This window comes from Sander lucioperca, chromosome 7 (genome assembly GCF_008315115.2).
Source record: "Sander lucioperca isolate FBNREF2018 chromosome 7, SLUC_FBN_1.2, whole genome shotgun sequence".
Lineage (NCBI taxonomy): Eukaryota > Metazoa > Chordata > Actinopteri > Perciformes > Percidae > Sander > Sander lucioperca.
Genome location: NC_050179.1, coordinates 38254894 through 38270290, shown reverse-complemented (window position 1 = coordinate 38270290; position 15397 = coordinate 38254894). Strand labels below are relative to the sequence as shown.

The 15397-nt window shown below is 40.4% G+C and overlaps 1 protein-coding gene across 2 annotated transcripts; it reads left to right on the top strand.

Moving 5' to 3' along the window:
* The first annotated feature begins 935 nt into the window (after window positions 1–935).
* On the top strand, window positions 936–6516 carry LOC118495453 (spexin prohormone 2-like). Of its 2 annotated transcripts, XM_036003263.1 has the most exons (5): window positions 936–1181; window positions 4013–4087; window positions 4170–4218; window positions 5846–5923; window positions 6166–6516. In XM_036003263.1, the coding sequence occupies exons 1-5, from the start codon at window positions 1179–1181 to the stop codon at window positions 6258–6260; spliced, it is 300 nt and encodes a 99-aa protein (XP_035859156.1). In that variant the 5' UTR covers window positions 936–1178; the 3' UTR covers window positions 6261–6516. The 2 variants fall into 2 exon arrangements, with proteins under 2 accessions (XP_035859156.1, XP_035859155.1); XM_036003262.1 differs by lacking the exon at window positions 936–1181 and having other exon boundaries at window positions 3910–4087.
* The last annotated feature ends 8881 nt before the right edge of the window (window positions 6517–15397 follow it).

Here is a 15397-nt window from a genome sequence, read left to right as displayed (position 1 = left end):
ACTTTTGGATAAGCCTTGAGAACAATTTTATTTAAGGCTAAACAGGTTCCAAAATAAAATGAATTTTAAAGAGATCTGTGTTTGACTGGCCACTGTCTTTAAGGGTACTATAGGAAGAGACATTTAATTTGAGCTGGATCTTTTATAGAGCTACAGAACCATATCCATTTTACCCGCCATCTTAAAGATTCTCGAAAAGCTTTCCTAAAACAGATTGCTTAATTATCTTGATGACAATGACATACTATATCAACATCAATATGGTTTCAGGATAGTCGCTCTTCTTACATGGCTATTATCATCTTTTAAATGCACCAAGTAAACCAAAGGATATGAAAGAATCCACAGTATGAATCTTTTTAGACTTGTCAAAAGCATTTGACACCATTGATCATCTACTAGTAAAACCTAAACACTTGGGGCTTGATGATCAGGCATTAGTTATCGGGAACACAGACTACAGTTTGTTGCATTTAAAGTAGTAGTTTTCTCCTCCTCTTGTGTTGTCCCTCAGGGATTAATCCTTGGGCCACTGCTGTTTAATATACATTATTGATTTGGGCAATGCATCAGATCAGCAATCTAATTTTATTTGCTGATGTTTGTTTCATTCACACACAAATCCTATCATCATGGACGACCAGAGATTCATCTTGGAGGTGGAAAAACATGATAGACACCACACATCCTTTTTAAGGACAAAACCAGAAAAGAGAAGGCATGGAGTTTAATTCCAGTGAATTGTTCATGTCCATGTGAATGTGTTCAAATATGTTTGTTTTCCTTCATATCTAGTCCAGTTATTAAATACATGGAGTGGATGATGTAGGCTGTGGAAGACAATCAGTGATGCTCAACTGATACGGGGAAAGCTCTAATGGAAACAAAAAACAGCAACAACATGAAAATACTCCCTGAGACAACATCACACACACACACACACACACACACACACACACACACAGAGCAGGTCCATACTATTGATGTTCCACGCTGCAGATCACGGTCCTGACGTCAGACGTGTGTTTGTGCCGTTTTTTTGAACCTCTAGTAAACAGGAGTCCTGCCAGGCCTCACAGGGAGCGGGATCGAACATGCTGCTGATATAAGCAGCCTGAACACCGGCACAGACACACACACATGCTGCGACTGGAGCGGCTGCTCACACCGCAGCAGACATGGTGAGTGGAAACAGCTTTTACCTTCAGTCTTGATGTGTTGGGTGTTCTCTTTCCAAGCTGTGCCGGTGCAGATTTATGTCTGCTTTCTCTAACTTTTATCATAGCTCTGTACAAGTTAATTTCATGCAATTATATAACAATCTATTGGTTGAATTTGTTGTAGAAAATGATGAATATATTTATTTGTTCAACTACTCTTAAGCAATCATTACAGTTAAGATAATTGCATTTATTTGTATACTGATTAGTAGTTAACGGTCACACTGATGCTAATACTCCTAATACACTCTGCGTTGCTTCAATGCACACAATTACTTAAGTAGTAATTAATCTAACAATTTCTTTATTGATTCATAGTTTATTACTACTATTTTATTACATATAATATAATTGACCACAGCTTGAACATGTTTTGTCCAAAGAAAGTATTGTGATTATGACATGAAGCAAAGCAAGCAACTGCTCTAATTAGAAAAGCTGCGACCATTAATATTAATTTATAGTTATATATGATATAATAATAGTTTGATCTAATGTATAAATATAATTATCTAACAATAATTTAATAAACACTTCCATACACAGGATGCTGCTGTATATGCTTTGCAAAACAGAAAAGAAATTTAAACAACAGCTGCAATTTTAAAAATATATTTAATACAAGGCAGACAGTAAAATAATAAACAGTTTAAACCAGATCAAATCCAATAATAATGCCATCATAATGAGAACTACATAAGCACTAACACATCACTGTCCTCGGTGTAAACAAACGGCAGGTTGTTGTTGTTGTTGTCCTCATACTCAGACACATTTACACATCCCTCTCAAACACCAGCACCACGGAAACCATGACTCAGCACAAATCACTCATTCAGCCTCCCTATATAATGGACACTTGATAATTTATAGTGAGCAGTATAGTGGACATTTCAGAATCTAATCATCATAATTTACACACGCGTACTTAGGGTCACTGTTGAATGTTTTGTCTACTTGCAGTACATTTACTAGAGGTGTGGAAATTAATCAGAAATCGTATGTATCGTGATTCTTTTGCAAAGATTTTTAACCCTCATGTTGTCTTCCCGTCGACCATGCAACTTTTAGTTTTTCTGGGTCAACATTTTAATAAAAACTTTCCTTTCAACGTTGTGTTGTTCTTTTTCGACACTTGATTTCCCCGCTGTTTTGTCACCTTTCACAACAATTTTTTTGAAGTTGTTCCCGACGTTTTTTGTACACTTATTTTTTGTCTGTTTTTGTTTGTCACTTTTTCCGATGATTTTGTTGATTCTTTTCCGAAGTATTTTGACGTTTTTGTTGTTTTTACCAACATTTTTGTTACTTTTTTTCAACGTTCTTTTGTCATTTTCTCCAAATGCTTTAAAATTGAATATAACACCCAAATTCAATGAAAGTAGGGGACTGATCATTTATTTGACTTGTGAAGAGCATTGTGGAACCATCCACGTTACTTTCTTTGACATTTTGGTTGAAAGAAACTCAAATTTCTGATATAGAAACTTTTTGAAAATGGGTCAAATTTGACCCGAGGACAACAGGAGGGTTAAAATCGATTCTTTTATGTTCTTCTTTACAAAGTAACTAAATGTCAGGCTGACTGACTGACGTGATGTCATCCTTCTTAGAAAACTATCAGTTTTTAGAAATGCCCCATGATATATTGTCTCTAGAAGTGTTTTATTCAACTGTTGTTTCTGTTAAAGAAGGAACTATCAAATAGCAATTCTTTCATAATGAAAATCGCAGCACCCATGTTTTGGAAAAGAACCCAATTGGGACAAAAGCAGATCGGCCGAGCCCTAATATTTACATTAATGGGTTTGGACACAATAGGATATGATATACTACCATCTACGTGACTCCAGTACTTTATAATGTGATGTATGTGGAGAGCGATAAATGATCATTAGAAGTGATTGTTCAGTGGTTCAGTCTGAAGATGTGTGTTCCCTGTCACACTAGTGATATGAGGCTAACATGTTCAAAGCAGCTCATTCATTCATTCATTCATTCAATCTGTATTCATTCTCGAGAGATCATTGAGGGGCGGCCCTCATTTACAACAACATCGAGTCAAATTACAATGATCATGTTTCTCTGAGTGGAAGTTTCCCAACAAGAGCCTTATAGATAAAGAGATACCAGTGAGTGTTAGGTCTCTCTTGGAGAGAAGACCACCCAACCCTGTCATATAATATACAATGATGTGTACCATAGTCTTGACTGATTATGAATCTCAAGGCAGAGTGATAGACTGAGTCCAGAGATTTAAGAGTTGAGGTTGATGCATGTCTATAAATCACATCAGCGTAGTCCTTACCCTGCCAGGTCCCTCTTCCAACTACTGCCCTCTGGAAAGAGAGGTCAAAGTCTCAGAGGCAAAACATCCCGCTTTTGTAACAGTACTTACCCCGCCACTATTAGGCTCCTTAATGCTCAGGCACCTTGCAGAGTAAACCTGGACCAAATGCACCTTATTCAAATGCACTTTATACACTGCACAAGCCACTTTATGGGAAGTTGCAATAGCACAAGGTCTTTACAGCTTTTTACTGGTTTGAATGATTGTCTATGTGATTGTCTTTTATGTATTGTATGTTCCTGTGTATGTATTGCCTTTTTTTTTAAACCTGATTGGCACCAAGACAATTTACAATCAACTGTGTTGACATGGCAATAAAGTATTGAACTTGAACTTATGATATGTGTATTCAAACCACGTACAGTAGAAGTGTGTCCCTTTTTAACCCGACAACCAAAAGTATGTTGAGATGATTTGTGTTGTTTGCATGTTCTTGTTCCAGAAGATAAAAGCCACAGCTGTCTGGACGTGTACGTTAGTCTTCTCCCTGTTCCTAGAGTCCTGTCATGCACACAAGGTAAAACTCAGCGACTCCTCCCATTTCCATTGTTTCCTGTATCGCTCCCCCTAACCAAAGCTAACTCTCTCTCTCCACTCAGCTCAACGTCCACTGGGGGCCGCACTCCATGATGTACTTGAAGGGCAAACGTGAGTTGAAGCACAAAGCCCACTCTGTGCTGTCGCTTTGATTTAATATTTAAACACTGAAGGGAGCTGAAGCTCATCAGGTGCATTTGTGTGCATTTATAAACTCTGGAATCTCCACAAGAAGTCTGTGAACTTAAACAAAGTGTAACCCTCTTGTTGTCCTCGGGTCAAATTTGACCCATTTTCTAGAAGTTTCTATATCAGAAATTTGGGTTTCTATCAACCAAAATAACCCAAAAAATAACATGGATGGTTCCATACAACGCTCTTTACAAGTAAAATAAATGATCGGTTCACTACTTTCCTTGAATTTGGGTGTTTTATTCAATTTTATAGCATTTGAAAAAAGTGACAAACATGACGGAAAAAGTTTAACAAACGTAGGGGAAAAAAACAACAAAAATGTCAAACAAAGCGCAGAAGAAAAGTGACAAAAACATTGCGAAAAGGGAAAAAAAACTTGAAAAAGAGTAACAAAAACGACGAAAGAAGTGACAAAAACATCGGAAAAGTTTTTTTTTTTGTTATTTGGACCGAGAAAAACCAAACGTTGCATAGTGGGCGGGAGGACAAGTAAAGGTTAATGCCCTCCGAGGTGTTTGTCAGGTAATAATGGACGACGGCGAGCCGTGAACCGTACGACCTGACTCAAAGGGATAACATTGTTTGAAACCATTATTTTATTTTTGAAAGCGTTTTACAATCAAAATCTAAAGTGTTTCCAAACAATAACTCTGTTCCCTGGTAGGGCTTCGTATGAAGAGCTGATTCACACCATGATTCACAGCTGTTCAAAATCCACCCACACCCACTCTGAATGGTCACAAAGCAGATGTTCAGATCTGCAGGGGACGCACGCAGTTTGTGTACCATGTTTTATGACAACCACACAAATGAAATAGTTGGACAAGAAGTACAGCACCCACATCCGGCCAGTTGGGGCTTTGTCTTCTTTCTCTTTTATTTACGACAATAAAATTATGAGGCATTTGTCCTCTGGAACCCTGGAACCCTTAACCTTTGTGCTGTCTTCCCATCGACCATGCAAGTTGTCCTCCCAGGTCAAAAAATTGAAAATTCTGCTTTTGTCAACGTTTTGTCCCATTTTTTTTATGTTTTTCACGGGGTTTTTTTATGCTTTTCCCAATGCTTTTGGCACTTTTTATCATTTGTATCGCTTTTGCCAAAGCTTTTCACACTTTTTTCGACATTTGTGGCTTTTCCCCCCCTGACGTTTTTGACGCTTTTTTCCAACATTTCCTGATCATTAATTTGACTTGTGAAGAGCAATGTTTGGAACTATCCATGTTATTTTTGAGCAATTTGGTTAAAAAGAAACCCATATTTCTTATATAGAAACTTGGAAAACAGGAGGGTTAATAAATGTGCAACACGTGTGAAATCCAAAAATAATGTGTCAGTGAAACGTGAAGAATTCCCCCTTCAAGTCTGGGATAAAACAGTCATCATACTATATATCATCATATCATGTATCATATATTCATCATCAGTCAGATGGTAACACATCTGTGTTAGACCTTACACTGCCTGAATAATCCTTCAGAAAAAGTACAATATTGATACCAGTGCACCAGTCTCACCCTGTTTCCTGCTGCGTTGACTGCAGACGGCCGGAGGTTTGTGTCGGAGGAGGGCGGCAGTGTTTTGAAGCGAGGTCTGCAGGGCTGGTACGCCGTGCTCACAGGTACAGAACGCCTTCGCTTCATCTTAGACTCTCATTCACACTCGCTGCCATCAGCTCCTTAAGCCCTACAAGTACAGTAGGGGCTCTATATATGTCAAGCCCAGTTCAGACCAGAGACTCACGACGAGACAAAACCGTTTTAGGACGTTGCAGGGACAAGTATTAGGGGCTCTATAGTATTTTTTTAACCAATTAATTCAATTAATGTGTGTGTGTGTGTGTGTGTGTGTGTGTGTGTGCAGGCATCCGGAGGCTGCAGTCCCGGGGCTTCAGTGAGCCCGGTCACATTGTGCGCTCAGAGAAAGTCCTGGTCCACTACGTCCAGCAGGACAGATGACTGAGACTGTGTGCACACGAACAACTCCCCTCAGAAGACGCCAGCGTTGATATCACAGCGGCCGCTTTGTGTTGAGTGGGACGGACACAAGTGGTGCTACAACCCAACCAGCCCCCCACCTCTGGATATGTTGTTACAGTCTATAAATAACTCAATATGTCACTCAGTTTCACAGTTTCCTCAGTGAATTGTTATGTTTGTATTTTTCATGCATGAATAATATATGTGTGTGTGTGTGTGTGTGTGTGTGTGTGTGTGTGTGTGTGTGTGTGTGTGTGTATGTGTGTGTGTGTGTGTGTGTGTGCGCACGAGCGTGTGTGCGTGTGCGTGCGTGTGTGTGTGTGCGTGCGTGCGAGTGTGTGCATGCGTGTGTGCATGTGTGTAAATGTGTGTGTGTGTGTGTGTGTGTGTGTGTGTGTGTACATGGGTGCGTGCGAGCGTGTGCATGTGTGTGTGTGTGTGCATGTGTGCGCGCGTGTGTGTGTGCGTGTGCGTGCGAGTGTGTGCATGCGTGTGAATGCGTGTGTGTGTGCGCGCGCGCGCGCGTGTGTGTGTGTGTGTGTGTGTGTACATGGGTGCGTGCGAGCGTGTGCATGCGTGTGTGTGTGTGTGTGTGTGTATACTGTGTGTCCTGCTTGCTGTATGTAAAGCAACAGAAAAAGACTAAATGCTCTGAATAAAAGATGGAAGATGGTGTTCACATCTCTGCGTCTGGATCTTTGGCTGCAGTATGTCGTCCTCCTGACCACCAGAGGGCAGCGTTGACTCTTGGATGGGATGGAAAGGTTACAGTCATTGCTTCCACTCTGATGAAGGGCATTTGGGAGGAAAAGAGGGATGTTAGGAGAAATAATGAGGAGCATCTGAATGAAATATTTCTATACTCATACCCCTGTATGTGGCTGCTGACTGAGCAGATGTAATTAGATGTAGGAGAGTAAATCATAAGATATAGTTTTTATTTATTTAATGTTTAATTTACCAGGAATAGAATGTTGAAAAAAGTCAGTTTATTATGTCAAAAACTAGTTACTATTTCACTAAATTATGACATTATTAAAAAAAGTATGTTGAATAAATGTTCATAGTTTCATATGTCGAAGAAAGTCATAGTATAGTTTTTCCATATAGTACTCTGAAAAAGTCACAAAATATCATGGTATAGTACGTTGAATATTTCATAAAAAGTCATGGTATAGTATGTCGAAAAAAATAATTAAAAAGTCATACAATAATATGTTGATAAAAGTCATAGCATAGTATGTCATAAATAGTCATAAAAAGTCATAGTACATTAAAAAAAGTCACAAAATGCCATAGTATAATGTCATAAAAAGTCATAGTATAGTAGTATCATTAGTATAATATTGACTTTTTCATGACTTTTTATGCCATACTACTCTATGACTTTAATGACATAAGTATGAAAAACTAACATTTCCTCTTTACCACTTCTATATGTGCACAGGTACCCAGAGCTCAGGTTGGCTCCAGGGTAGTCTCTCATGTCCAGACCGTCCTCCACAGCGCTGTGGACTGTCTGGTCTGGTTAGTTCACGCAACACTCGGGGATGGGAGAAAAATGTGCTCTGGTTTATTGGCCTTCCCTCCTGATGTCCTCGGGTCATTTTTGACCCATTTTCTAAAAGTTTCTATATCAGAATTTTGGGTTTCTTTCAACCAACTTTTCCAAAAAAATAACATGGATGGTTCCATACAACGCTCTTCACAGGTAAAAAAAAAAAAATCAGTTCACTACTTTCATTGAATTTGAGGGTTCAATTTGATTTTGATTTGAAAAAAAAGAATTATAAAAGAACATTGAAAAAAGTGACAAAAATGTCGTAAAGAGCTTCTAAAAAGAGGGGGGAAAAATACCCTATCTGAGGAGCAGTTAACCATAGTCCTCACAAATCCACCAGAGTTTAGAACGCCAACACAGAGACAGAGGAAGGGGACGAACATTTTCATTTTTTTCAGAAAGAATTACAGGGAAAAATAAAATAAAAATTGAAATCAATCATTTTATTTAAAATTTTAAATGTTATGAACATTTCTTTGTTATTATGTTTATGATGTTGAGAGGAAAAATTATGGGGGTAAATTCTTTTTCCGACATACTATCCAAACATTTTGATGACGTTTTTCAACATATCTTTTTTTGACTTTTTAAGGTTGTTTTTTTATATACTATCCCAATACTTTTTTTTTTCAAAATACTATATACCCAATACTTTTTAATTTTTTTTTTACTCTTTTTGACATACTATACTATGACTTTTTAAAGATTTTTTCCTGACATACTATACTGACTTTTGTATTTTTTTCAAAATATTATACTATTTGTTTGAGATTTTCTTCAACACACTATACTATGACTTTTTAATGACTTTTCTCTCTGTCCTCCCCCCCACCCCCCAGCACTCAGAGCCCCGTTTCCTGCAGCAAGATGAACTTCTCTCTCGGCCTCTGTTGGACAAACAGCAGCGCTGCTTGCTTTAGTTAATCCTGTAATGGATATTAGCTCTGCTCACAGTCACACTGATCACATGTCAGACCAGACCCATCCTGCCTCGGTTCATCACGCACACAGCTTCCTTTCTTCCTCAGCTGGAAGGCTGAGAGAGCGACTGCATCAACATGTCGGAGAACAGTTGCTGCTCTGCTCACTGTACACGCTCGTCTCACCACCCCCACAGACGCCGGCGCTACTCTGTACCGACTGTGCAGTGATCGGGAGGGAGTACACTTTCTCTGTAAACGGTCAAAGAAAAACACGTGGATTCCAATACAGGGAAGCAAAGAAAGAATGGAAAGAAAAGATACTGCCGTTAAAAGAAAGGGTAACACTTTACTTGAAGGTATCTACATAAGAGTGACATGACACTGTCATGAACACATGACAGTGTCATGAAGACATGACAGTGTCATGAAGACATGAACGCTAACCCTAACTGTAACCCTAATCCTAACCATAACTTGTCATAACAAAAACTGAATGACACTTTGACAGAAGTGTTATGTCATAAACGTTTATGACTTGTTTATAATATTTATGACACGTTCATGACACTGTCATGTCACTCTTATGTAGATACCTTTAAGTAAAGTGTAACCAAAGAAAGTCATAGTATAGAATGTCAAAAAAGTCACAGCATATTATGTCGAAAGTCACAAACAGTCATAGTATATTATGTCATAATAATGAGAAGTGGAAAGAATGGAAGAAAGGAGGGAAAAGAAAGAAAACCAAGACTGACAGGAAGGAAAAGGAGACTGGATGAAAGGAACAAAGAGGAGGACTTTGCTTAAGTTAAATGGAAACAGGAAGTGAAATAAAAACAAACCTTTTAATAATACTTTATTTTGATAATCATCATATTTGATCTCCAAATGACATTCACAGTGAAGTTACAGACTCGTACAGAAACAGCTGTGTGTTCAGCGCAGGGCACGTGTCCAATGAGAACCCTCTATCCGGCCGATACAGGAAGTGCTGCTGTCCTCCGTCCTCTGACACTAGCGGCTGCAGTGACATCACACACAACATGACATCATCGGAAACACGAGTATCCTCACTCAGAAAGGCACTTCCTTTGTTTTCTACAGTCAGGGGAGGACTTCCTCATGTTTTGCTTAGCCACACGAGTGTCCATCATCATCATCATCATCATCATCATCATCATCATCATCATCATCATCATCATCATCATCATGTTAGCAGCGACACAGAGTTAAACAGTGACATGACATGGAGGGGTTTGGCATCATGAACACAGATGTCCTTTTGTCTTGATCTTTCTTCCATTAAGTACCATTTTGCATCCCAAGAATGCACCGTGCGGGCGTCCGTGTCACACGTGCTTCATCACAGTAACTCGTACCACTCTGATCGTCGCGGTAACAGGAGCTCAGGCTGCTTTATGACCTTTAAGTGTGATATATGCTTCTGCCTTCAATCTACACCGTTGCTACGTACGTAGCTACGTGGTGACACCGACCCCGCGGCGTAGCCTGACGTGCACCTCTCGAAAAATGGAACTACGTGTCGCGGCGACGCACGTCGCTCGGCCGTGGCTTGGTAGCGTTGCATTTCTCCCGACTCATTTCCTGGTTCTCCTTCTCCATCAACATGAAATCAAGGAGAGGGTTAACTTCTCCTGCTCCAGATTTCCCACCGTGGTCAGAAAGAACAGAGGAGACACTTTGTTTCTCTCACTATGACTCTAGAGTCACTACTCACTCTGAAGATAATCACACACACACACACACACACACACACACACGCCCTGCTATTCTCATAAAGAAATCGGCGCACACACCAACGCATACGTATAAACTTCAGGCCACGGAGAAAGCTCTGCGTGGACTGCGTCTCTGCGTCTGACGAGTCAAACGGGTCTCTGCTCCTCCAGTACAGAGAGGGTTTAGCCTAGCTTAGCACAAAGACTGGAAGCAGGGGGAAACCTGCTAGCCTAGCTCTGCAGGAAAATGGGAAATAAATGCACCTTCCAAAAAACTCCAAAGCTGTCTGTTTTAGGGCCTACACCACGTATAAAGAGTGGTTTGCAAACCATACGTATTGGGACTGTTTGAACCAGCAGGTAAACTACTCAACATTTATCAATCCTGTCAGAAGTCTCTCACACTGGACTCTCCGCGTGGTTCAGCAAACATGTTTAGTGTCTCTGAACCCAACACAACTGTTAGACACTTAAAGTCACAGAGTTGGGAGTGTGACAGTGGCTGGTCCATGAGATCTCAGCAGATCCAGGGTCAGTTTCCATCAATACATTATTGACGTAATCAGAATCAGTAATCCAAATCAGAAGCATACCATTTTTAAGGAAATCAAGCTGAAACTAGGTCTTAAAGTGCTCATATTATGCTCATTTTCAGGTTCATAATTGTATTTAGAGGTTGTACCAGAATAGGTTTATGTGGTTTAATTTTCAGAAAACACCATATTTTTGTTGTACTGCACATTGCTGCAGCTCCTCTTTTCACCCTGTGTGTTGAGCTCTCTGTTTTAGCTACAGAGTGAGACCTCTCACTTCTGTTCCATCTTTGTTGGGAGTAGCTAGGTAAGGACTACTAGCCAGTCAGAAGCAGAGTATGAGGGCGTGCCCTGACAGTACCTAGGTAAGGACTACTAGCCAGTCAGAAGCAGAGTATGAGGGTGTGCCATGCTAGCAGCTAGGAGAGCATTATAACGTGTGTTCCAAAGTGACCACGTTTGTCTCTGAAGTAAAGGCTGGACTACAATAGAGCTGTTTGGAGCAGTTTGTGAACAGTGTTTTCTGTTGGAGATGGTAAGTCCCTTTGGGGTGGACTCTGGTCTTTTTCACTTTGTAAATCTATAACATGCACAAAAAGATATATAACACAATAAAGGAAAGGGGAAAAGCCAAAAAGCATGATATGAGCACTTTAATGATCACGCATTCAGGGTTTGTTAGTATAAAAACCATAATTATTGCGCATGGCGTCACACGACTGTGGTTGGTTGAGAAATAGCTCCGAACTAACGGCTCATTTCTTGTTTTTACGACCACGATGTGACTGTGAGATATGAGTTTTGGAGTGAGACGGTAGTGATGGCCAGATGAAGCTTCGTGAACACCTTTTTTTCTGAGCTCACTAGATGGCGCTCTCTCTTCTACAAAGGGTTGAAAACTCACTGAATTGCCATTCCTTTAACCGTTTTCTTTGAACAGAGAGCGCCATCTAGTGAGTTCTGAAAATTAAGACAGTGGTTCACAAAGCTTCATCTGACCATCACTATGAGGCGGAGTAGGAGCTACGCTAACAGTTTCCCCCTGCTTCTGTTGTTTGTGCTAAGCTAGGAGACATTGAACTCTGGGTAAGAATATTGGACTCCATCTTCAAGGCTGGCATATACTCCCGGCTGAATTAGCCTGCTCGGGGCAGAAAAACAGCTGTGGGCACCTCCCCAAGTTAGCTCGTGATCATTTCACTACACACAGATTAATATAGAATAAACTCCATGTAAGTACAATATCAAGTGAAATAGTGCTGGGACAGATGGCCCCGGGCCATTTCACTTTATATTGTGCATTAGTGGAGCACATTGGTCTGGTCCAATCAACCCAGCTGGAACGTGACTCCATTATTTCAAACACTGTGCGTGTTGACAGGGACACCCAACACAACATGTTAATCATCCAACAGCAAGGAGAAATGATCCATACAGTTATGGATTAAGTTATAAGCCACGACGAGCACCGAACATATGAATCTTGGAATGACCGATGGTACTTGATTTTGGAGAATATTCAAGGATTTCCACCGTTAAAACATGGGACATTTAGGCATGCATTCATTACAAATTCAAGTTGGAGACTTGGAAACAAGTTTCAAGTCTCTGAAAAGACATCCTTCATCTTGAATAAGTTCGTAGAAGCACGTCTGCTAAACACAGACAGACAAGCAGCAACAAGCTTCCACACACAGCTCAGCCCGTCTCCACTCAGAAACTATTTCAAAGTACAAGAATAAGAAAAATACTCTCCTCATATTTTACACCTAATATAAAATGTTCTCCGACATAAAAACGTTTCCCAGGCAATAAAAAGCTCCCGTTTCATAATCTGACATTTACATTTATATTTTACAATAACATACATCAAAAGGGAAAAAAGTGGCTGTGTGTGCGTATGTGTGTGTGTGTGTGTTTGCAGTGTTGTTGACATCAAACTTTGATAGAATATATCCGAGTCAGCATCAGTGGACTTGGACCATAAATTAAAGCACTCGTCATAATTTCCTCCAGCTGTTTGCGTCTGGATTGCAACATGTTCAGCAGGAACCTGTGTCTTATTATTATTATTATTATTATTATTACCTACTGACCACAGTTGATTAAGTTGGTGTTGAGGGGTAATAAGCAGCCAGGGTTTGGTTGGAGATGCTACATCTTCTGCCTCCAGCGGAGCTTGATCTACAGTTAAATAACATTTTTTCGCAGGGTTCGGGTTACATCCAGCTGTGCAGCACTGGGATCAGGACCGTCTGCTACAGGGAAACACAACGGCCAACCAAACCTTTATTTTGGTAATCAATGGAATTCTGTGTCATGTTATGGTTAAGCTTAGCTAACGTGGACAGCTACTGTAGCTACTGTAAGATGGAAATCAAGTCTTTTTCCCTGTCAGAGGTGTTGATCCCTTCACCTGTGGCGGGGAGATAACTCAATGAGCTGCTTCATGCCGTCACACGCTAACAGACGACTAAAGGAATATGTTGATCGTCATCTCTTCGATGCTTGTCTACATTTTCCTGTCAGTGCGTCTCGTACATGTACACATTTGTAATCCCTCCTACATCTAAGCTCTGATTGGTCAATTCTCTGTGGATGGGAGCAAACAGCCATCAGTGAGCATCAGACCTGATTGAATAACTGACTAGTTAGTTCGTACTCACAGTAAAGGTGAAAATGCTACTTAAAAAATGACAACTAGTGATGATTATAGTTGCTTCTAACCAGTTAAAGCTCTCAGTTCTTTAGCTGAGTGTATTAAATAAGGTTGTCTGCCAGGGGTTTGGGACTGAGGACTGTTGTGAGCTGGACCGGCCCAACGTGGCTCTTGGAGAGGACACTAAACACAGGCAGACTATGGAACTCTCCTGTTGCCCATCAGCTGATAATATTCTGTAAAGATAAATCTATGACATTAATTCAGCTTGACAGTCAGAGCAGAATTATTCAGGTAGATTATATGACTACACGCACACGCACACGCACACGCACACACACACAGTTTAAACATGACAGGAACTCTCTTATTCTGCCCCCTGATGGTTAACAGTGGGTTTGTGTCTCTGCTTTAGTTTATAAATGTAGTGTGAAAACCATAAAAATAGTCCCCATGTACTATGAGACTGACACTTTGACTTTGATACCAATACCAAGTTTAGTATCACGATACTGGACACTGATTGGATCCTGGATATCTCACAGATCAGAATAGTATATCATGTATTATAGAGCCGCCCTGCACAATGCCCATGTATTATTCTATCAATACTTGTTGTACAACAGGCCATATCCACTGAAACATTACTCCAGCGACTAAAATCCCAGTTTGTTTTAGTTACATTTAAGTTGGGAGAGTTCCGCTGACACTACGGAGCCGTGTAGCATGTAGCGCTATGCTCGGTGTCTGTCCGTCACTGCGTCGCCCACTGAGGGTCAAAGCGTTTCCGCCCTCGCACCACACAGTTTTCTGGCCCCAGGCTTGGTTCTGCCGACGGGGCGTGGAGGTAATCTTTCTGTCTGCCTGTCTATTAGTGGAGATCCAGACAAACTCTGCATGTCATCCATCACTAGTATCGCCCCGGACGGAGCAACGGTGCCTCTGCTAAATGGTCTCAGGAAGGAACTTGTTTTGGTGGAACATGTGTACGTTTAAAAGTAGTTTTAGTCATGCAACAGAAAACTCAGATTGGACAGATAGTCTAGCTAGCTGTCTGGATTTACCCTGCAGAGATCTGAGGAGCAGTTAACCATAGTCCTCACAAATCCACCAGAGGTTAGAACGCCAACACAGAGAAAGAGTAAGGTAAGGGACATCCGGCCAAAATGAGGGACATCTGGCGGAATTTCCGGTGGCACCGGAACAATCCTGGAAGCGAAACGTCGTGGATGTAGACTACTCAATCACTTACAGCCGAAACCCATTTCACCTACAACAAGTACCAGACGTTGGGAAATTCCAATACCGAACCGCTTTTAACAAAAAAAGTACCTAAATGTTGGCCCACTGTGCAACAACACTGTATATCTCTATCAGCCATCTCCTCCCTGTCCCATCCTCTGAATATCTGTTGATGAAATTATTTAAAACATCACAATAATGTGACTATATGATAATATAGTAATGTGTATGACACAATTGCGTTTCCATATTTTGAAATGCCAGAATGTAAAAGCTATAACTTAGCCTAACAACACCGAAGAGCTGACACCTTTTCAAAGTGTTATTTCTTTTATTTATACACATTTTAAAAAAAAAGAAAGAAAACCCTATGTCAAATATAAGCCTTGAATTAAACCAGTGAGATGAATCATGACTATGGTTTGATATCTGATTTAGTGAAGAAAAAAGTATTGCAAA

Bases quoted from the DNA above. Each gene is read 5' to 3' on its own strand.
- LOC118495453 (XM_036003262.1), top strand. From the start codon at position 3,980: ATGATTTGTGTTGTTTGCATGTTCTTGTTCCAGAAGATAAAAGCCACA. The intron at 4,088-4,169 runs GTAAAACTCAGC...CTCTCCACTCAG, and splicing joins AGTCCTGTCATGCACACAAG to CTCAACGTCCACTGGGGGCC. The intron at 5,924-6,165 runs GTACAGAACGCC...GTGTGTGTGCAG, and splicing joins CTGGTACGCCGTGCTCACAG to GCATCCGGAGGCTGCAGTCC.